The 22,071-nt window shown below is 45.3% G+C and overlaps 1 protein-coding gene across 3 annotated transcripts in view; it reads left to right on the top strand.

Moving 5' to 3' along the window:
• Positions 1 to 22,071, top strand: part of POR (P450 (cytochrome) oxidoreductase) — a 54,487-nt gene that overhangs the window by 3,934 nt on the left and 28,482 nt on the right. For 2 of the 3 annotated variants that reach the window (XM_012640284.1, XM_012640285.1), the window contains exon 2: positions 21,277 to 21,468. In XM_012640284.1, coding sequence (XP_012495738.1) covers positions 21,305 to 21,468 — 164 coding nt within the window. In that variant the 5' untranslated portion in view covers positions 21,277 to 21,304. Of the gene's footprint in view, positions 1 to 20,091; positions 20,149 to 21,276; positions 21,469 to 22,071 lie in introns of those variants that run through there. The other variant, XM_012640282.1, reaches the window with a different exon arrangement.

Genomic DNA, 22,071 nt, shown 5'->3' with positions numbered 1-22,071 from the left:
CTGACCTGCATTTACAGACTGTTGGCCCACACCAGCCTTAGTTTCTTCATCAGTGCATTCGGGGAGAGAATCCCTGTTCCACCTGCCTCCTGGGACAGCTCAGCAGGGTTGCTCCCTCAGGGAGTGATCTCCCTGCTCTTGGCAATGTTCAGATCACTGTGGAATGGCACTTAAAAAACACATATTCAGTCTCAGGGGTGCGTTTCTATGTGTAGGGTCTGGTTCAGACACTTGAGAACTCCAGTGGGGAGGGCAGCAAACATAAAAACCAATGAGAATGGCAGAGTGTGTTGAGTTCGTTCTCGAGGTGATGGTGTGAGGCGCTTGTTAGTGCTGAGGCTGGTGTGTGCTCCCAAAATCGTGTGCTGGGGGAGCGGGTGGGAGCAGCTGCCTTTGCGGGGGGCTTCATGCAAGGCTTCTTGGAAGAGGTGATGTGTCAGTGGAGTCTTGGCAGGTTGGTAGGAATTCCCTGAGCCCACCCAGGTACACCACTTCTGGGGTGTGTGGGGTGTAGGTTGCTTGGCGAGGCTTGTCTGAAAGGATCTTATGAACCATGAAAAGTGATTAGGAGGATTTTTAGAAAGTCAGTGCTGTGACTAGCTCAGAACAAACAGTGTTCTCTTGCACTGAATTTTCAGACTTTCTTACTGCCTAATGTCCTTCTCTCTGGGTGAATGAACAATCATTTGGAAATTTTTTACTGTGTCTAAATTGGTAATCATACTGTTTAACAGTTCTACATCTTAAATGCATTTTTCTTCCCCAAGTGCCTCCTCCAGTGAGACATTTACGTCATTTGTGTATCTGTTGGGATCAGTGTGCACATACCTGCCCGCCTCTGTGTGTGTGTGTGTGTGAGAGAGAGAGTGAGAGAGAGAGGGAGGGAGGGGGAGGCGGAGAGAGAGAGAGGGAGAGAAGGTGGTGAAAGAGTCCCATAAGGCAAACCATGTTTCTTTGCTGGCCGGTGGCTCCTGTTGGTTGGGCCCACTGGAGCCAAATTCATCAGTCTGTTATTTCTGATGCTGTTGGTGCAGCAACTCGGGTGATGCTTGGATGTGTTATGAACAAAGTCCCTGGGGAACTTGGTCCTTCTGGGTGGCTTATGCAGAAAACTGTTTGTGTGGGGAGCTCATTTATTCCACTTATAAAGAGGTGACTCGGGTGGGGGGACATCTAAGAATTGTCCTTTGCCGGGCGCGGTGGCTCACGCCTGTAATCCTAGCACTCTGGGAGGCTGAGGCGGGCGGATCGTTCTGAGCTCAGGAGTTCGAGACCAGCCTGAGCAAGAGCGAGACCCCGTCTCTACCAAAAAATGGAAAGAAATTAATTGGACAGCTAAAAATATATAGAAAAAATTAGCTGGGCATGGTGGCTCACGCCTGTAATCCTAGCACTCTGGGAGGCTGAGGCGGGCGGATCGTTCTGAGCTCAGGAGTTCGAGACCAGCCTGAGCAAGAGCGAGACCCCGTCTCTACCAAAAAATGGAAAGAAATTAATTGGACAGCTAAAAATATATAGAAAAAATTAGCTGGGCATGGTGGCGCGTGCCTGTAGTCCCAGCTGCTTGGGAGGCTGAGGCAGGAGGATTGCTTGAGCCCAGGAGTTTGAGGTTGCTGTGAGCTAGGCTGACGCCACGGCACTTGCCCCAGGCAAGAGAGTGAGACTCTGTCTCAAAAAAAAAAAAAAAAGAAAGAATTGTCCTTTTATTGGAGTGTTGGAGGGTTCGGCATTCTGATCTCCTTTCTGCAGCATAGCTGAGAGAATGGTTCACATACTTTCCTGGAATTAATCAGTTTCAAGGCTGAACTAGAATATAACGATGGTCCACACTGTGCTGCTCTCAGCAGTGGACTATTCTCAGAGAATTGAATTCTTTAGGAGACATCCTGGTAGGAAAATAGAATGGGAGAAGTTGGCTTTTGTCTGCTTGGTTGTAGTGACAGGGAGACATTGTAGGGTGTGTCCTCTAATGTGGAATAGGCATAGTTTACTTCTAGGTGAAAGTTAGGAATAGCAATTAGTCATTCCATTTATCTCCCCTAGTTTTATCTTCAGTGATATTTCCTATGACCCTGCCCACCCAACCCCCTTTGCAGAGCTCAGTGTCCACATCACTTCTCTGGTATTGATGTGTCTGTAGATCACCATGTTCTTGTGTACTTTGATCTTCAGGGGCATGCATCATCATTGCATTGGGGAGGCTGGGTCTGTACAAAGGTTGCAGGGTTGGGTAGAAACACATGAACTCTTGGTCACCTCTTCTGAACTCAGATGTCAGGACTGCAGGTCACTTGGGATCGATTTTCAACACTGTAAACAGGGATGACAGTTCTTGACTACACAGGAGAATGTATTAGCCAATTGTGCCTGAGTTCTTTCAGGTGTGCAGTTTAGGTTGGCACACATTCCAGGCATCAGAAAGTTTTCCATCAGATATTTGTGGTCTTACAAAGAAAAGCAGTTGTTGGCTTTGATGAAAGGGTTACAAGAACCTTTGTGATTGTTTAAGAAACCACACAGTAATACATGAACTTGTTGGATGAGGTCCCTTATGTAATGTGATTTGCAGACTCTGAAAGGTCATTTAGTATCACAACAGCAAAGAAAAGCCCCTTCTACCTGAAACCTCCACCAACAAGGTGTCTGTCCCTGCTAGTGGCTTCATCTTCTTCCTGGGGTCTGAAGCTCTAAGGAGCTTCGTCCTACTTTCCTGCCACCACCAGGTCCTATCAGTTTTTGGTCTTTGAATCTCTTTCTACTGCTGTGGTCTTATCGTGGCTCCTTGTCATTTCCTGCTGTACTAACCCCCCTAATTGGCCTCCTCCAGTCTATAATTCTCCCTGTCGTCTCCTGCCAGCCAGTTCCCAAGATCTGTCCATGGTACTGTTGCTAGATTGATCTTGGAGCTCTGCTTGCATCACCCTTCCTTTGTTAAAGAATTTACAATCACTCTCATTGTCTTAATGTTATATATGTTTTTTTCTTCTTCACCTACTTCCATAAAGGATATAAGGTGGCTTATAATAAAAGAATCTAATTCCCTGCTCCCTGATGGCAATATGGTTAGGATAGAATGTGAATTCAGTGAGAACAGAGAACTTCCCTGTCATTTCTGTAAGTATAAGGCAGTGCCAGGTATAAGGCAGGTGCTAGTAAATATTAACCGGATGAATAAATGAATGAATAAATATGGCTTCTCTCTCCCACATTTACTGCTGCATGTTGGCTGAGCCCAGATGTCAGAATTGGGTTTGATCTGTACTTTTGATGGTTATTCTAAAGTATAATATGAACTTTTGGTAGGATTTTAGTTTTCCATCCAGGTATGGAATTTTAAATGTCTTAAGTTCCTTCTACAATTGATAGTTTATTCAATAATTAATAATCATTTTATAATTGAAGAAGAGTTTTCTAAGTCTTTCTAGATGAGTTACTTGGATGCCAAAGACATGAATAAATTTGCTTATTTTTAAAATGCTAATGAAAATAAATAAAAGGGGTTTAGTGTAACCTCTGAGTGTCTGTTGTATGTCAGGTGCTGTGCTGGGTATTTCTGCCTCATGTGATCATCATAACACTGTGAGGACGGCCAGTGAGGCACTAAGGCTGTGATAAGTAATGTGCCCAGGGTCCCATGGGGTGTAGGTGGCATATCTGGGGTCTGACCCAATGTCTGTTGACCTACAAGGCCCATGTTCTTTCATGGCTCAGCTGGGTTGTGAGTTTGTTGAATTTCAAGTCCCCTGCTCACTCCAAAAAAATCCAAAAACTGTAGACAGAATTAAAAGCTGAGATCTTAGTATTGAGAGAGGGACTCTGGGAGGTAGGTAATTATACCAAAAACCAGTGAAGGGAAGCTGTTCTGATTGAGCACACAATTCAGAGCTTCCTAGAAGCCAAGGCAAAGAAAGATGAGATTGCACAGCAAACATTGTTAGAAAAAGGAGGCAGATCAGTTTATCACAGGAAGTACCTTTCTGTTCGCCTTTATATGAGTGTCATTGAATTAAGCAGTAGGCAGCAGCCTCCGTGCTCTGGCAGCATTTGTAGATCACCTCACATGTGCTATGCTCTCTTTGAGGTGCTGGGACTACACTTGTATGTGGAAAATACCAACAAGTCAAAAGACGATGATGGCTTAGGCCAGGGTGGAGGGAATGTTCTAAGGAACAGAGGAGTATTACCCACAGTTGGCCCTTTCTGGGACCCATCTGGGTAAGGGGCTGAGAGCTTCAGACTCACTTGTAATACTGTAAGGGCAGATCTTTGGAGTATGGGAGCAAGGGAATGGAATTAAAGTGTTGCATTTTAGCAGGCAGGAATAAAGCTAAAGAGTATGGGAGAGAGAATGAGGAGAGACTTTTTGCCAGAGTGGGAGGCAGCCCATCCAAAGTGGAGGTCCTGAAGTTCTTAGCCCCTCCCATATGTGGTGTCCTGCCATTTTGCTGTAAGAGTTGAAAAGCCTGGTTTGGTTTCTTGCCCCTTAGTGGGTAACCTTATGCAGAGCCAAGAGGTCTCAGAAAGCACCACTGGTTCTATTCATATGCCCCTGGTTGAAGGGCCAGTATGCTGTGCCATCAAGGGTGGAGCAGTGACTCTGGTCCAGGAGATGGTGTTCATTCATTCATTCAGCAAATAAATACTGAGCACCCATGTTATGCCAGGCCTGACATGCACTAGGGTTACAGAGATACAAGATAGCTCCAGCCAGACATGAGACCATTCCATGTCCTTCTGCAGGGATTATTTAATCTTGAGTAAATCTGTCACTGATGGTATGGCCAGGATGTCAGCCACAAAATGAACCCCAGGTCATTCACTTTGCCTTGTTTAAAAAGATCTCGAGGGGCACACAGATGGTCAGTAGAGTGCCCCTGGAGCCCATTGGTCTGGGATGGAATCCTGGTTCTAGCATTTATTGATTCCCTGGCGTTGGCCAAGGTACTTTAACCTTGTGATAATTACAGCTGCTGTGCCTCAGAGGGGTGGTGTAAGGCTAAGATGAACTAGTTGAATGTTATATTGTAACTGCTCAATACATGTTGTTATAATAATTGTATTTATTTAGGGAAAAATAAGTAGTTAAGATAGTCAAGGCAAACAGGAAAGGATAGAGGGGAAAACCTCGGGATGAGGATATTGTATGTCTGCTCCAGGCTCTGCAGATTGGTTCAGAGTTTCTTGACGTCCAGAGCAAAGAGTGGAAGACCTTCTCTTAGACAGTTCACTGTGTCCATCAGTTAAAAACAAGTCAGGAATGGGCAGTGACTGCTGATAGGTATGGGATTTCTTTTTGGGGTGACGAGATGTTTTGGAATTAGTGATGATAGTTGCACAATGGATAAATATAGTGAAAACCACTGAATTGTACACTTTTTTTTTGAGACATTGTCTTGCTCTGTTGCCCCAGCTATAGTGCTGTGGTGTCATCATAGCTCACTGCAACCTCAAACTCCTGGGCTCAAGCAATCCTCCTGCCCCAGCGTCCTGAGTAGCTGGGACTACAGGTGTGTGCCATCATGCCTGGCTAATTTTTTCTATTTTTAGTAGAGATAGGGGTCTCGCTCTTGCTCAGGCTGGTCTCAAACTCCTGAAGCAATCCTCCTGCCTTGGCCTCCCAGAGTGCTAGGTGTGAGCCACTGCACTGACCTGAACTGTATACTTTAAAACAGTGAATTTTATGTGTATGAATTCTATCTTAATTTTTAAAAATCAGGTTTATAAGTCACAAGTTCTTAAGCAACTAGACTGCCACCAGTTCTGCCACCCCACCCCATCGCCTTGAGCAAGTCCAGACACATTACACTCACTGAGTATTTTCGTGCTCCCCACATTTCTTAGTCCTCTTGAAGTTAACTTCAGGTTACAGTTTGTGAGAGGAAGTGATGTGTTACTTCTGGATGGAAGCATTTACAAGCCGGGGCTGGGCCCTCCAGTCCTATTCCCATCACAGCCACCCTGGAAGTTACACATCGAGATGGTGGGATAACAAGAAAAAAGCTGCTTCAACTACTGGGTCACCTCATGGAGACCAAGAGCCTAGCAGAGTCACCCTGCCTGCACTGGACATTGCATAAACTTAAGCACGAAGCCACTGGGATGTGGGTCGGTGCTCAGGAGGATTTTTTGCTAGTGCTATGGCCTGGAGAAATTTCCTCCTAGCCTCGCATGCAGGTGTACTGTATGATGTGGCGGTGTCTTTTGTAACAGGAAGCCGCAGCAGATGCAGTGAGCAGTGGTTCTCCTACCCAAGTGTGTCTCTGCAGCTTGCCGTAGCCACGTGCGCAGTTCTCTTGGCAGTGTCCTTCAGATGGAACATTAAGCTGTCAGCCTAAAGGAGCATCTTGGGTGACCTAGCATACCCATCCTGAGCAACAGACACAGTACGGTGTCAGGCCAGCACCAGAGGATGTTGTCTTCCTCATAAGAGAACGTGGGACAGTAAAAGGCTCTCTTCAGATAATGGTTCAGTGCTGATGGGCAGTGTTGTAAATGGTGTAGTAATTGTGGATGCTTTTATAGACACCACCGGCAATCCTTTATCACCACAGCGATGGGATCTAATTATTACTGACTTGTTCATGTTGTGACTTCTTAATGACTCTGTTCTCCAAATTCCAGACTTTAAAAACATGTTGTGAACATCCAGACGCAGGTCATGGAGATGACCTAAAGTTGGTGCTCCGTATATATTTGATTGACATCAGCCTTTAATGCATAGCAATGGCCTGATGTCAAGGTGAAACGCAAGCTAAGCTGGGGGGGGAGGTGGCCAAAACGATGCCATCTGAGGCCTCAGCCCTGTGGCAGTCTGGCCTGACCACTTGATGAAATCTGGACTTTCTGTGTCATCAGTACTCTTATTTCCTGTCAACTTGTGGAAGAGCTGGTCTGAAACCACTTGTTGGACAGAAGGAAGGTACTGCCTGAGAGACCTGCTCTGTGCAGGAAGCTGCTGCCCAGAGCAGCCCTCTGTAGCTCTCAGGTCCTCACTGCTCTAGTAGAAACTCAGTTTCTGCTGAATGGCACAGCTCACTGCTGGCTGAACCTGGGGTGACCATAGCCAGCACGAGAACCACAGACCGTTGTGAGCAAGAAGTTGGTTCACCCCTTCCTTGTCTAGGGTTGCAACAAGAAGTGGCAGAGAGGGTCCCACAAAGTCCTTAAATCTTCTTCGGTAAGTTGTGGGTCCTTCAGTAATTTGCTTCGCCCTTAGGGCTTTGGATCTGTATCTGTAAAGTGAGTGAAATAATATTTCTCTGAACTGGTTTATCATATGACTCAATAGACAACTCATACAAAGCACCTACCATCGTGCTTGGTGCATAGTACGTGTTGAGTAAATCTTGGTTCCATGGCTTGGCTCTTGTTTAGTGAGTCCACAGTAAACACAATACGGTATAGGACTAGGCAGGCTTTTTTCTGTTCTGCAATTCTGAGTGCCTTTTCTTAACCAAGGGTGCTAACCCTTGTTTCTTGGAGATTATAGGGAATCCAGGTCATCAGACATTTATTTATTCAACACTTACTTAAATAAATGTTCACTTGAACAGTGAAACAAAAACAGGCAGGAATGTATAAGGTGTATCTAGGGAAGCTGAGAGAAAGGCCTTCCAATAAGGATGCTACTGGATTTTAAAAAATCTTCTTATTTTTAACCAATTTTATACTTATAGAAGAGTTGCAAAAATGGCACAAAGAGTTTCCTTATATGTCTCACCCAGCCTCCTCTAATGTTAACATCTTACATTATTTCCTGTTCTTAATCATTTTACTATGATTAACATTGGTACAATGTTATTAACTAAGTCAGGTGTTGGAAGACTTTTTCTGTAAAGGGCTGGATCAGTAAATATTTTAGAGTTTGTGAGCCACAAGGTCTCTGTGACAATACTCAACTCTGTTGTTTTAGCACGAAAGCAGCCATAGACAATATAAAAATGAATAGGAGTGTCTGTGTTCCAATAAAACTTTATTTACACAAGTATCCAGTGGGCCAGACTTGGCCTACAAACTATAATCTGCCAATCCCTGAACTAAAAGCTGCAAGCCTTGTTAGAATTTCACCATCTTTCCTACTAATGTCCTCTTTCTGTTCCAGGATCCCATCTGGGATCCCACCTTGCATTTACTTACCATGTCTCCTCAGTCTCTTCTAATCTCTGACTATTCCTTAGTCTTCCATAACCTTGATACATTTGAAGAGTACTTGTTGGTTGTTTTGTAGCATGCCCCGCAATTTGGGCTTGTCTGATGTTTTCTCATGGTTGGAGTGAGGCAGGCAAGAAGACCACAAAAATGGGATTGTATCCTTCTCAGTGCGTAGTATCAAGGGGTTAGTCATATTACTAGTGATGTTTGCCTAGATCTCATGGTTAGGTTGGTGTCTTCAAGGTTTATCCACTGTATAGTCAATTGTTTTTCCTGTTGTAGTTAATAAGTGTCTTGGCGGAGATACTTTGAGATTATGCAGATCCTGGTTTTGCCCACTAATTTTTTTAACATTCATCTATGGATCTTGTCTGCAACAGTTATTACCATCATATTTGTCTAATGCTAATTCTCTATTTCCTTCTTTCCTTCTATGTTTCTTAGTTGGAATTCTGTGTGGAAGAGCTGTCTCTTCTCTCCCCTTTATTTATGTATTTGATTATTTATATTTGTCTGGACTCATAGGTATTTATTTATTCTATGGTTAAGAATTTAATACTCCACTAGCAATGACAATTTAAAGAGGAAATTAAGAAAACAATCCTATTTATAATAGAATCAAAATGAATGAAATACTTGGGATAAATTTAAACAAGGAGCTATAACACTTTTAAACTGAAAACTGCAAAACGTTGCTGAAAAGCAAATAAAGAAGACTTAAATAAATGGAAAGACATTCTGTGTCCATGGATTGGAAGACTTAATATTGTTGAGATGGTAATACCTCCTCAAGCAATATGCAGATTCAGTCCAGTCTCTATCAGAATCCTTGCTTTTTATAAAGCAGAAATGGAAAAGCTGATCCTAAATTCATATGGAATTGCAAGGTACCCCAAATAACCAAAACAGTCTTGAAAAAGAACCAAATCGGAGGACTCATACTTCCTTGTTTCAAAACTTACAATAAAGCTACACTAATCAAGCCAGTGTGGTACTGTCATGTGTAAGACATAAAGAGCTATAGAGTAGAATTGAGAGTCCAGAAGTAAACTGTGGTTTGTTGATTTCAGCAAGGGTATCAAGACCATTCAATGGAGAAAGAATATTCTCTTCAACAAGCAATGCTGGGACAACTGGACATCTGCATCCAAAAAAATGAAGCTGAATCTTTACCTTATACCATATACAAAAACCAGCTGATAATAGATTAAATCCTTAAATGTAAGAACCTTCCCTTGTGCCTTCTAGTCAGTACCCTTGCCCCAAAGGTAACACTGTTCTGACCTCAGTCACCATAGATTTTGCCTGTTCTTAAAGGTCAGCTATAAATGGAATTGCACAGTAAGTACTCTTCTGTGTTTGGCTTCTCTCATTCAACGTATGTCTGTGAGATTCATCCATGTTATTGCATGTAGCAGCAGTTCATTCTTTTGCACAGCTGTGGGTACTCAATATGTCTTTTGTTGTTCCCTTCTCATCTTTTAGGACTTTTAGTAATAGTAACAACTACATTAATTACAGCAGAAACTTTGTGCCAGGCACCGTTTTAAGTGCTTTACATGTTTAGTTTATTTAATCCTCAAAACAGCACAATGAAGTGGGTACTATTATTACCATAATCATATCCATGATTTTTTTTTAATCTGGTTGAGAAAGTTCCCTGTTATTCCTGGTTTACCGAGTCTTTCCGTATGAATGGATGTCAGATTTTGTCAGATGCTTTTTCTGCATCTACCAATATGATGTTATGGGTTTTTTTTTAAAAGCCTCTTGATACAGTGAATTACATTGATTTTTGAGTATTGAACTAACCTTGTATTCCTGGAATAAACACCTCTTGATCCTGATGTAGTATCCTTTTTATATATTGCTTGATTTGGTTTGCTAATGTTTTAGAAGATTTTTGCATCTATGTTCATGAAGTGTGTTTGTCTACAATTTTCTTTTTTTGTTCTGTCTTTGTCCGGTTTTAGAGTAATGCAGTCCTCATAGGATAAGTTGGGAAGTCTTCTATTTTCTGAAAAAGTTTGTGTAAGAATTCGTATTATTTCTTTCTTAAATGTTTGATAAAATTCACCAGCAAAGCCATCTGGTCCTGGAGTTCACTTTTGGGGGAGATTTTAACTACTAATTCAAATGCTTTGATAGAGAATTATTTAGGTTATCTGTTTTTCTTAGGTAAGCTCTAGCAGTTTATGTCTATTAGTTTATCCATTTCATCTGATTTATCAAGTGTTGACATAAAGTTCATAATTTTCCACATTATCCTTTTAATGTCTGTAGAATCTAATGATGTTCCCTCTTTCATTTCCTATAGTGGTAATTCACTCTTCTTTCTTCTTTCCTGATCAGTTCAGCTAGAGGTTAATCCTATTTGAAGGCAATTTATGTATCAAGAATTATAAAAATTCAAATCTAGATGAGAATTTAAAGATTTTTTTTAAAAAGAAAAACTGTTTAAAGATGCTTTTCTTAGTGTTATTTAGGGAGAAGGTCAGAATAGACGTCAGATACAGGCACAGCTTAAATTCAAGTTCTACCGCTTAGCAGCCGGTGTGACTTCAGGCAAACCACTTAAACTGATATGAGCTTTGATTTCCTCATTTAGAAGGAGATAATAGTAACTCCCACATAGGGAGCTGAGACATTAACATACACCCAGAAAGTTCCAGGCCTGGTGACGGCTTATAGTGAGCAGTCACAACTACTGGTATTTAGCAAAGTGAGATTTTGGAAACAACCCTACTAAAATAGCCCGTTTGTGGTGTGTTCGCCCATTTCCCAGGGGCAGGTTACTGACATCTGCCTCTCTGTCCCACAGTCCTTGGTGAACATTTATTTTACACCATTTCTCACATTTGACTGCAGCGTTTTCTGTTTCCTTGTCCAGACTGAATGACGTAGCAGGGCCATGTTAATTCATCTTTTCTCCCTCAAGCCTAGACCAAGGTCTAGCCTATGTTTAGGTAATCAAAAGTATTTTCATAAATAAATAGGGAAATAATTAAGTAAATAATGGTCTATCAAGTCGGTAGACTCTTGTACAGCCAAAGAAAATATCACTGTGAAGGGTCATCTGGCAACATTAAAAAGTATTTTAAAAAATAGAATACATTTTATCTGCTTTTGGCATGAGTATATGTATATGTGTATGTATAAGGTTATATTTATGTATGGGAAAAAGTGAAGGAAAATTCTAGAGAGAAAATACCTGTATGGATGATGAGATTCTGGCCCTGTTGTTATCCTTTAACCCATGCCATTTAAGCAGAATGATACTTGGATGTAAGGAGGTGAGTTTCCCGTCACTGGAGGCTTTGCAGGCAGAGGCAGGAATATCACTCCACAGAATTGATTGTTGAGGCGCCTGTGCAGGAAACCCCAGAGTCTGTGATTCCTTTTCCTCTCTGCCATGGTTTACTGACACTGAGCCTTTGCCCCTCAAGCCAGAACAGCAGTGAAAGTGCTGTCAAGGAATAGCATCTTTTGTCCCTGTAGACTTAGTTGTGTTTGAAAAGACGAAATGCAGACATATTGGTGGTGTGCTTTGGGGAGCCAGGAGGCAGAACATGTTCATTTACTCCTGAAAAACCTCCTTGTTGAAGCTGAAAACCCAGCCCTGTGTGAAGCATAGACTGTTCCTGGGACTAGTTTTTTAATCGAAAGAGTACTTCTCCCTTCCTGCCTTTTTCCGAGCATTGCCCTGAGCTTCCCTGTTTTTCTGCTTCTTTCCTGAGTCCTTAGGATCTGCCATGGGATCACGTATCACTGTTGTCTGCCTTCTCTTTCCATAGCTCTTGTTTAATGTGCATGTATGTATGCGTGTATGCGCCTGCGCATGTGTTTCAAAGGAGTGAAAGAAGATCCAGGAATTGGTATATAAGTATTAACTCAGGTGATCGGAGACTTGGGGTTTTCCCCTGGCATTGTTACCAATCAGCAAATTCAGGTTAATGGACTCTAATTTGGTGTCTGTGTCTCAGGCCCTTGGGGTGCAGGTAGTTTCTATCATTAAGCCCATGTGACCCAGCCTTCTTGTTGACACATCTCCTGTGATGGGGAGACATGCTCACAGTGGCCCATTCTGTTTTCAGGCCTAGTCTGTCTGAAAGAACACCTGGAGTGTTCTTTCGTGGAGCGTATGTACATCTCGGTCCTCTGTGACCACCTCCTCCTTCTGCTCTTTGGGGCCTCTCCCTCCTTCCAGGTTTCTGACCATGCAAAGAAGGGATCAGCTGCCTCTGAATCTTCTTTTCTTTAGGATTAACCTTTCCAGTTTCTTCACTGTGTCTCTTGTGACATATTTTGGGGACCACTCCATCCTGGGGACTGTTTCTGACTGCGTACCAGTTTGCCTTTGATGCTAAGTGTGGAGCCCATCTGTAACCCCATCAGTGAATCCTTAGTGCGCCTTTGCTTTTTGGGAGGCCAAATTGGCTTTGGCCCATCCCATTCTCATTTCCATAAAAGAAGAGGAAGTAACAACCTCTGTGCTGCAGGCTTGCTGCCGTGGGCATGCCGTGGGCGTGCCGTGGGAACCGTAACATGTGTGTATCGGGGGAGCTTTAGATTGCTCTTGGGATGCTCTTACCAGACTGTCACCCTTATTCCTGGTGATGTGCTAGAGGCAGAAGCAGACTTCAGAGTTCGGGGAGACTAAGGCAAGTCCTCTGGCTCTCCATGTTTCTCTTTTCCATACTTTTATTCAGAATTAATTGGGCCAAAGAGATGTTCAGGAGGATGAACCATTATGAACTCCTGTGAAGTATTTTGTGTCCATAAGTTGCCTTGTGTCGCCTTTTAGTAGCATTATTGAATTATACCCACGAAATGCTCTAGGCTTAGGGGAGCTATGGGTTCACCCCACTCAGTGTTCAGGCCAAGTGGCCGCAGCCCCAGAGATGCTGCTAGAATTAGGCACAAGCAGCAGCAGTTGCCGTGGTCAGCCCCTGTGGGCTTGAGCCCCTGTGGGCTTGGTTAGCTCGATTTGTGCTGAGTGATGCCTGCCTTTTGCCTGCTTCCTGCTGAGTCATACTTGCACAGATCTAGCTTTGGTGGCTGCCTTCCCCTTTCATTGTAACACGTGTTCCAGTCATATTTCCACATTAAGCCCTGTAGTATGGGGGAATGGTCGTCAGCTGGGGACACTTGAGCATCTGCGGTAGAGAATGTTTTCTAGGATGTCTTGGTCAAGGCTCCATGACCGTACTGACATTGGGGGTGCAGGAGTCATTGTGCAGCGTCACTTTCCTGTGGCATCATCCTAATGACACCGGCCTTTTGCCTGGTCATCACCAGCTACCTGGGACCCAAAGACAGACTGGCCTACGAGGCTCCTGGGCCCTTGGAACACTGGTCTGGGTCCCTTTTATTAATAAATGCTCATCTGTTACTTGCCACCTGCACACACCCTACTTAGAAATGCATCCCATCACACCACACTTGAGTCACCCAGATTCTGTAGATGCTATTCTTTTGTGTTCTAGGCCTTCGTAGAAGCTGCCTCTGTCAGGAACTTCACTCATGCTCCTTATCTGACTGGTGGACCCTGGTTATCCTTCACAATCCAGGGCAGATATTGGCCTCTGGGTGCCCCTTCCTTGACTCCTTTGGACTGTCTTGCCCCCTTCCTCCTGAGAGCTCAGTGTTGTGACTGTTGGGATATGTCTGCCCTTCCTCGTAGGCGGAGAGCTCCTTGAGGGAGGATTGGAGTGTTGCTCCCACCTGAATCTGTACAGTTAGTTCCTGGCTATGACAGGTGCCCCTCAACTGTTTGCTGGATGCATAGGCAGAAAAGTGACAGAGCCATGCCCTTCGACATGATGTTTTTGTACCTGAACATTTTTCTGGAGGCTACTCCAGACTGTAAGCTGTGTGAGAACAGGAGCCGTGCCTGCCTTGAGCTTCCCAGCATCCTCAGTGCTCTGGGCCTCATGGGCCAGCAACCAAAATGGCCCATAGGAGAGCCCTGGCGCATGTTCCAGGCCTGCTTTGGCAGGAGCACTCAGCATCTTTGGGCACACAGTGCAGTAGCTCATGAGGGTTTTGGGGCACATCTCCAACACATCTAAGAATCAAGAGGCAGCTCAGAGTATCTCAAATGTATTTCACAAAGTCTGTGAAAAAGAGGGTCCCTCAGGCCCTACTCAAGAGCCTCTTTATTCTTATTTTAGATATCATTAACAAGCATAAGCAGCTGATTTCCCAGTTTGAGCAGATTCAGAGCAGCCAGTTATAAGTGAGGGAGAGACTTCTGAAGGAATGCAGGTACTCTCACAGTGGTGAGACTCATCTTGTCCATAAGAAAGGACTAATGGCACCACCAAAAAAGATGCAGGAACCTAAGGGCACACAGCCTGGGGTTGCTCAGTGTGGGTATCAGCAGCCTTCCCTACCTCAGTAGCTCCTGAGTAATTGTATAATGGTGTGATCTGAGTAATCTAGAACAGGCACTCTGTGTGGACTCCAGACAAACAGCTTGGAAATAGTTAACATATTTTGGAAGCATGCTGATGAATAAGATAGTGAATAATCATAGGCTTCAAATACCTTACATTTTCACAAGCTTTGCAAAAGCTAAACTAAGCCTTTTTCTGCTCCATACATATTTTTACCACCATCGGATATAACACATCTTAGCAGATTCTACTTCAGATTGTATTAAACCAGTATTTTCTCAACTTCTTTGAAAATGTTCTTGCTTGTATTGTTCCATGTTAATTCTTCAGTCACTCCTCAAATACATAACTGAGCAGCATAGGTAATGTCTTCAGTTTCATTAGAAGCCAAGGAATTGCATTCATTCTTAAACTGCCTTGGTAGCTTTGCTCTAAATGCTTCCAAGATGGGAGTGAATGCTATAGAAATTGCAGAGGAGTCCAAAGGGCTGCACTTCCCCTGTGGCTCAGTCTTATTTCATACCTGTGACATCTTTTAAGAAAGATTTACAAGAGGGAAAACTATAAATTAAAAAAAAAAAAAATTTTAAAAAGCCAAGGAAATCTTGGCTCCCCAGAGGAGCAAGGAAACCTAATCTCCTTGATGGCAGAGGAGGCCTAGTGAAAGCCAGGACTTCACCACCACCTGGCTGAACCAGGGTATCCACCACAAGATGTCAGTGGAGGCCATGTGGGCAGCAATAACGAGGTGCCCTTTTGTCTTCAAGCCAGGGATGTCAGCAGAGGCCTAGTAGGGAGACAGCACCAAGTTGGCACCCTTCTCCCCCACCAGCAGGATGACAGAGAAGGCCTACTGAAAGAGAAAATCCAAATAAGATTCAGGTCATAAAACATAATAGTCAAAATTCCCAGGATATGGTGAAAAACTACCCGCCATACCAAGAACCAGGAAAATCTCAACTTGAATGGGAAAAGACAATCAACAGCTGCCAGCCTCAAGATGACACAGATGTTGGAATTATACAGGGTGTAAAGAGGAACCAAACAGACATCTGAGAACTGAAAGATGCAGTAGCCAAAATGGAAAACTCAATGGGTGGCTCTGCGGCAGAATGGAGAAGACAAAGGAAAGAGTCCACGAACTTGAAGTCAGAACAGTGGAAATTACCCACTCTGAACAATAGAGAGAAACTAGACTGAAAAAAAAAAATGAACAGAGCATCAGGGACTTGTGGGACTAATAACAAAAGATCTAATTTTGTTGTCATCGTAGTCCCAGAAGGAGAGGAGAAAGAGGGCAGAGCTGAAAAAATGTTCAAGAAATAATGGCTGAAAAGTTCCCAAATTTGGCTAAAGACATAGATCTACAGATTCAAGAAGCTGAACGAACTCCAAACAAGATAAAACCAAAGAAGTCTGTGCCAACAACATCTTGGTGTGGATGATAAACTTTCTAGACACTCTTAACTATAGAAAAATCTGTTTGAATTGCTCTTTTGGTCATTGCTTGTTACCATGTTGCCTTGGAGAGTGTAGTTTCTCCTTGAAATCTCTCAGTCTCTGGAGGTTGAGTTATTAGGCAACGGTAGGGTTTGCTTCCTTGAGAGTTTTCCCTCATCTTGAAGCTACTAAACCTTGGCAGAGGTTTGTGAACCTGAGCAGACCCTATTCCCCTGGCAGCCGGGGTGTGGACACGAGATCCTTGTCTAGGCAGCCGTGAGTTGACAGTGACTGCTGCTGGGTGATGCATGCTGGAGGGCCGACTACATTGCTTGCTTTCTCCTCTCTTCTTATTTGCTTCAAGTGACCGATTCACCCTGATGTCAGTGCCGGGTTGGTTGCTCAATCTTATTTACTGACCAGACGTTGCATACGGGAAAAGCAAATCTGCAAGTACTTCCTGGAAAATGACCTGCTATTCTAATGTCATAAATAGCTGGATGTAGAAAGCCCTTGTGTTCTTGCCTCATTTTCCCTTTCAGGAACTAGTAAAGCTCCTGCCAGTGCCTGGTGGCCTGAGTGGCCCATGTTTTCTTTGTCCACTTTGCTCTGCAGTGTGCGGGACAGGAGTTGCTGTGTTTGGCCCCACTACGTCTGCAGGAACCGGCCAGCTGTTGAAATTTAGGAGGAATAGTGGTCAGGCTATATATATAGTTTTTGCCCCTCTCTGTATGTGTGTTGTATTTTATAATAAAAATGAAAACTCTTATGTAGAGACCTAGTTTATAATAAAAGATCAAATTAGATCTGCTCTATTTGGAATGAGGGAAAACCTACTTGGCTGGTGTTTTGACATATGCCTTTTTCTGTGCCTAGTTTTACAAATGAGAACATCCAAGCCTACTCTTGGTAAGGATGTGTCTAAGGTCCCAGCCAAGTAGTGGCAGGGCTGTGGCAAGAGCCTGGTCTAATCAAGAAGTTACTCTATCTCTTCATTTCCATTTCTTTTTTCCTTGTTTGCTATTGCTGACAAATGTCGTCTTTGGCCCTGTGAGGTCTGCCTTGTCCTGTGTTCCTTTTCAGTGAAGGGAGAAGGAATAAACTCAGAGATAAAGATACTTCCAGGGCAGAAGGATAGCACTGGGCTTCCGGAGTCTTCTTGGGGTACCTGGTGGGGACCTCAGACTGACTATCTCGAGGTCACCTTTGCCACCTCTTGACATGGAGGACAGTTATTTAGGAGATCTAGAATTTTCCCTTCAAAGTATTTCACACAGCAGAGGTGGTTCCCAAACTGTGCCAAGGTGCCTTAGGGCACCATAGCAAACTCAGAGGTGTCTAATTTTCAAATGCAACGGAAGTTCACATCCGTTGAACTCCATGTGAAGCACCAGCTTGGGGTAGTTTGCACTTCCAACATTAGATCCTGCGTGATTCTTCCTGATGACTTTGCATCTTTGCAAAGTTGGGTTTGCAGTGGTTGTTTGGACCTAATTACTTCATATGTGAAACTGTTAGGCATTTCTTTTGGCCTAGGGAAGCCAAGAAAAATGTGCTGAGATACCAGGGACTCCATGAACCAAGAAAGTTTGGGAACCTCTGTCTTAGAAGATCTGCCCAGATAGGCGCACTACAAAGCCAACATTTCTTTTAAATCTTCGCGCTTCATGTTATTGATTCGTGCACATTTATATTCCCCGTGTCATTCATAGATTCCCTTCATTCATTCCCTGAGTAGTTTTTGCACAGTAGATTGCGTGCCAGGAGAGTGTGCATGGAGGGGATGGTGGGGCTGAGGCCTGGAGAATGAGTAGGAAGCATTTAGAGAAGAGCATCTCAGACACTAGTGGGGACCAGAGCAGGACTGCAGAGATGCAAACCGGGGAGTAGGGAGGCTGGAGAGATGAGTGGTGTTGGTGTGTGAAGTGACTTAACCTGGGGGGGAGGTGAGGCTTGTTCATGGCTTCAGCCCCCAGGCAGCCTGGTTGGATCCTTGGATTTCTCCAGGCTTGACTTCCACTTGCTAGCCTGCTGGTCCTCCCTTTCCTACCACATGCCAGACACAGAGGTGCCTAAGATACTGTTCTTCCCTTAAGGAGCTCACACAAGCAGGGGAGACAGACATGGGTCCAGCAAAGTCTTCCTAGGTAGAGGGCAGTGAACACAGCCCTCTGCTGGGAAGCTGGGACCCTTTCTCTCTTTGCCACTCAGATGAGCTGCTTACTCCCTCGGAGTGTGGTCTATAGATCAAAGCCTTGGATAAAGTGACAGCCAAGTCCTTCCTACCGTTTCTCTGCAGCTCTTATCTGTCCTCTTATCTGTCGGAAGTTGTTCAGTGCTTCAGAGTCACAGCTGCTGGGAGCATTCTCTGTTCTGTAGAGCCTCCAGGCTGAGAGTTGGCTGTGCCTCGGGGCCCAAGCCCCAGCCTTGCTGCCACAGGAAGCCAGTCACATCTTCAGTAGACAGCACCTGTTCCTCTCCTTGGTGTTGCTTGTTTCCTCAGTGGCACAAGAATTTGTGGCCCTGACTCTGAACTCAGGAGAGGCTAGAGATGCTGCAAGAAGCTATGAGAGCAGGTGCTAGCAACAGAGCAAGAGGAAAGAACGTAGTCAGCCTCACAGACTGTGTGTCATGACGGGTCTGGAGTGTCCCATGCCATGCACTGCTAACCCAGGAACCCCAGACTCAGAAGGATTCTTGCTTTTTGTTCGTGTTCATTTATTCAACTCATTGTATGCCAAGCTAGGAGCAAAGCCAAGTCCCTGCCCTTGTGGCGCTGACCTTCTGGTCAGGGAAACAGCCAGTGGGGGGAAAATGTGTAATATGATGTCAGGTGGGGCTAAGCACTGTGAGGGCTGAGGGAGGGGAGAGTAGCCAGGGGACTGTTTTAGATCCTGTGGTCAGGTCAGGCAAAGTCTCTGTGAGGTGGTGACACCTGAGCAGAGACCTGACGAAGTGAGGGGGCGAACGCTGCAAATAACTAGACAGCACGTCAGCATGTGCAAAGGCCCTGAGGCAGAAGGAGGCCAGTGTGACCTGTGAGGTATGAGGAAGGGGGAGAGTAGCAAGCAGTGTGGGTGGTGGGAGTGGTGTCCATGGGCCAGATCATAAAGGGTTAATAGGCCTCATAAAGACTTGAGATTTTGTACTCTGTGATGTGGAACCGCCTGAGGGTTTTGGTCAGGGAGGGGACACGATCTGACTTACTTTCTAGAGGACCCCTCTGGCTTCCATGTGGAAAACGGCCCATCTTTTGGGAGTCTCTTGTGGTGGTCACTTGGGTGCAGACGCGCCACTGTCCCTGCTCCCCAGCGCGGTCGGTTTAGAAGCTGCCAGCAGGGCATGAGCTTGCTCTCCTGCATTGCGCAGTCAGCTTGAGTACATGTCAGGAGATGGGGCCTTAGCTTCCTGGGCCTTAATCTCCTCTTCTGGAAATTGAGGGGACTGGGTCACCTGGTGAGTTAGAAGGGAGGAGGACAGCAGGATAGGGAGTGCGCATTTATTTGACTGCTGTTCCATGTGTGAGACTAGCTAGGGGCTTTCCTGTGTCACCTCATCACTCCCGAGCAGAACGCCCAGCTGGTTCCAGTTGGGCACTGAGTGTCTGTCGCCTCATAATTCTGTGGGACAGGTCCTTCCAGAGCCCACGAAAGCAGGTCCTAAATTCCTCTCTGTCTGGTTGTGTGAAAGTGTGGCAGATGGTTTGTGGGCTTGACAGAGATCCTGACAGGTTGGATAGAACAGCATTGAATAAATACGAAACAAGTTTATAAGCTAAAACTTGGATAGAAACAGTATTCTCTGGGGACAATAGAACTAAATTTGTCCTTGGAAAAGCATCTCAGGACAGTGAGAGAGCAAAGAACCGAGTTCACAGGTCTGTGCTGATGGCCCGTTCCTGGGAGGTTGTAGAACGGACTGGGGCCCAGAGCCCTGGGATGCTCGGGCTGCCCAGACCAGCCCTGTGGTTTCCTGGAGGCAGTGACAGCCACCAGAAGTCACATGTGATGCAGTGTCCCATTGCCTAATTGCTGAGGTGTGACTGAGGCATTCCTGATTGAGTGTGGGCACCCTGGCTGTGGTGAAAGCAACCCTCTTAGTCACAGCCATGATTGCAAAATGCAATGATGCGGATCCCAGGGCTGAGCCGGCCTCGCTGGTAAGCGGCAGACAGGACTGCTGAGTTCTCATGCTCTCGCTCTGGCCTCCGTTGACTCATGTCAGATCTATCTACCTGCTGGGTTTCAGTGGTAGAGAGACCAGTTGAGCATATTTCAGGGGAACCAGGTTGGTGAGTTGGGGGGCTCCAAGACCACTTCTAGTTCAGCGATTCACCAGGACTCACAGAACTCAGCAAAGCTTTTTATTTATGATTATGGTTTATTACAGCAACAGGCTACAGACTACAATCAGCAAAGGAAAAGGTCACACAGGGTGGAGTCCAGGGAGAGCCCAGGCACAAGTGTTCAGTTGTCCTCTCTCGTGGAGTAACACAGTCTGCACTCAATTTTCCCAGCAAAGATACGTGACAACATGTATGAAGTCTCTCCACCCAGGGACGCTCACCCAAGCCATGGTGCCCAGGGTTTTTATAGGCCGTCAGTCATGTAGGCACAGAGCACCCAGATATCTAGCTCACCTACTCAGTGTTCAGTATCCTAGGACATCACACTGACAGTGTCATTCAAAGCCCCAGGAATAGGAAATCAGATGCTCACCGTAAATCTCACTGTTAGCAGGAACTAGCTGTATGGCCCAAGGTCTCAGGTATATAGGACACTCTTACCAGGCAGGACGTTCCAAGGCTCAGAGGTTATTTCCCAGCAACCGTTCAAGGGCCAGTCCTGAAGACCTTTGGAATATACCGGGTTTGGGGCGACCCAGGCGTAGTAGTTGGGGAAAGTGTTTGCTGTCAAGTGGCCCCTCTCTCACGTGGAACCCACCCCTGGCTATGTCCTTGTGGAGTTGAAGGAAGCCCCATGGCACTGAGAGCCAGTGGCTTCCATTCTCTCTGTTTGCAGGGGACCCAATCCCAGCTCCAGCCTTAGCCCGCACCCAAGGTACTCCCTGGCAGGTGCTGACACCCCTGGGGGCCATTTCTGTGTAGTTCCGGCCCAGGGCTGCAGGGTCACGGTGGGAGGCTTGCAGAGCAGGCTCCTGCCCCGTGCAGCTCGTTCCCTGCAGCCTCTGGGGCACGAGGCCCAGGCTGCTCAGGTGGGGACCCCAGCTGGCCTAGGGTACACCCTGCTCTTCCCTGCTGATGTCTGCCGTTTCTCTCTCCTGACAGTTTCACGATCGACAAGGGGGACTCCCACATGGACACCGGTGCCACCATGTCTGAGGTGACAGCTGTACAAGTGTCTCTCTTCAGCCTGACGGACATAATTCTGTTCTCCCTCATCGTGGGTCTCCTAACCTACTGGTTCCTCTTTAGAAAGAAAAAAGAAGACATCCCCGAGTTCAGCAAAATTCAGACAATGTAAGTGGCACTGCTCAGCACCCTCTCTGTCACTCCTCTCCCGCATCCTTGAGCGCCTCTCTCACCATGCCAAGCACGTCCTGCACGTGGGCCTCAGGCTGAGAGAGAAGCAAGCTTCCTTGTAGCATTTTGGGTCGAGTCTTGGGTTTTGCTTTATTGGTAGACTGAGCTTCAAATCTGCCTTAATAAACCCTTATGTTCACATAGCCCTTTAGAGTTTATAAGGACCTTTTATATCTGCTGCTCATTTGAACTTCACAGGAACCATTCAGAGTAGAAGACACTATGGTACAGACAAAGAACTTGAGGCTCAAGGGTGGTAATCGGGCCACCCAAGGTCATCAGCCAGTGATGGCAGTGCTAGAGCTGGAAATGTTTTTGTTTTACTCCAGGCCCGTGACCCTTCCTTTTTGTAAGCAGATGGCAGCCTTTTGCATAGGCTCTAACAGTGAGATGGTCACTCCTTTCTAGTCCTTTCCATTACTGACAAGGAGAGAGTCGAGGTGTGTTGCTAGTGTCTTTAATACCTAATAGTTGCTCATTTGTCTTTTACATGAAGGAGCCATTTTAGGCTTAGAGCCTTGGGGAGGGACCATATCAAGC

The sequence above is a fragment of the Propithecus coquereli genome, unplaced genomic scaffold, assembly GCF_000956105.1.
Source record: "Propithecus coquereli isolate 6110/MARCELLA unplaced genomic scaffold, Pcoq_1.0 Scaffold150, whole genome shotgun sequence".
In the NCBI taxonomy this organism is placed as follows: domain Eukaryota; kingdom Metazoa; phylum Chordata; class Mammalia; order Primates; family Indriidae; genus Propithecus; species Propithecus coquereli.
The sequence above is the reverse complement of the archived record's forward strand: the minus strand, read 5'-3'. Positions and strand labels throughout refer to the sequence as shown.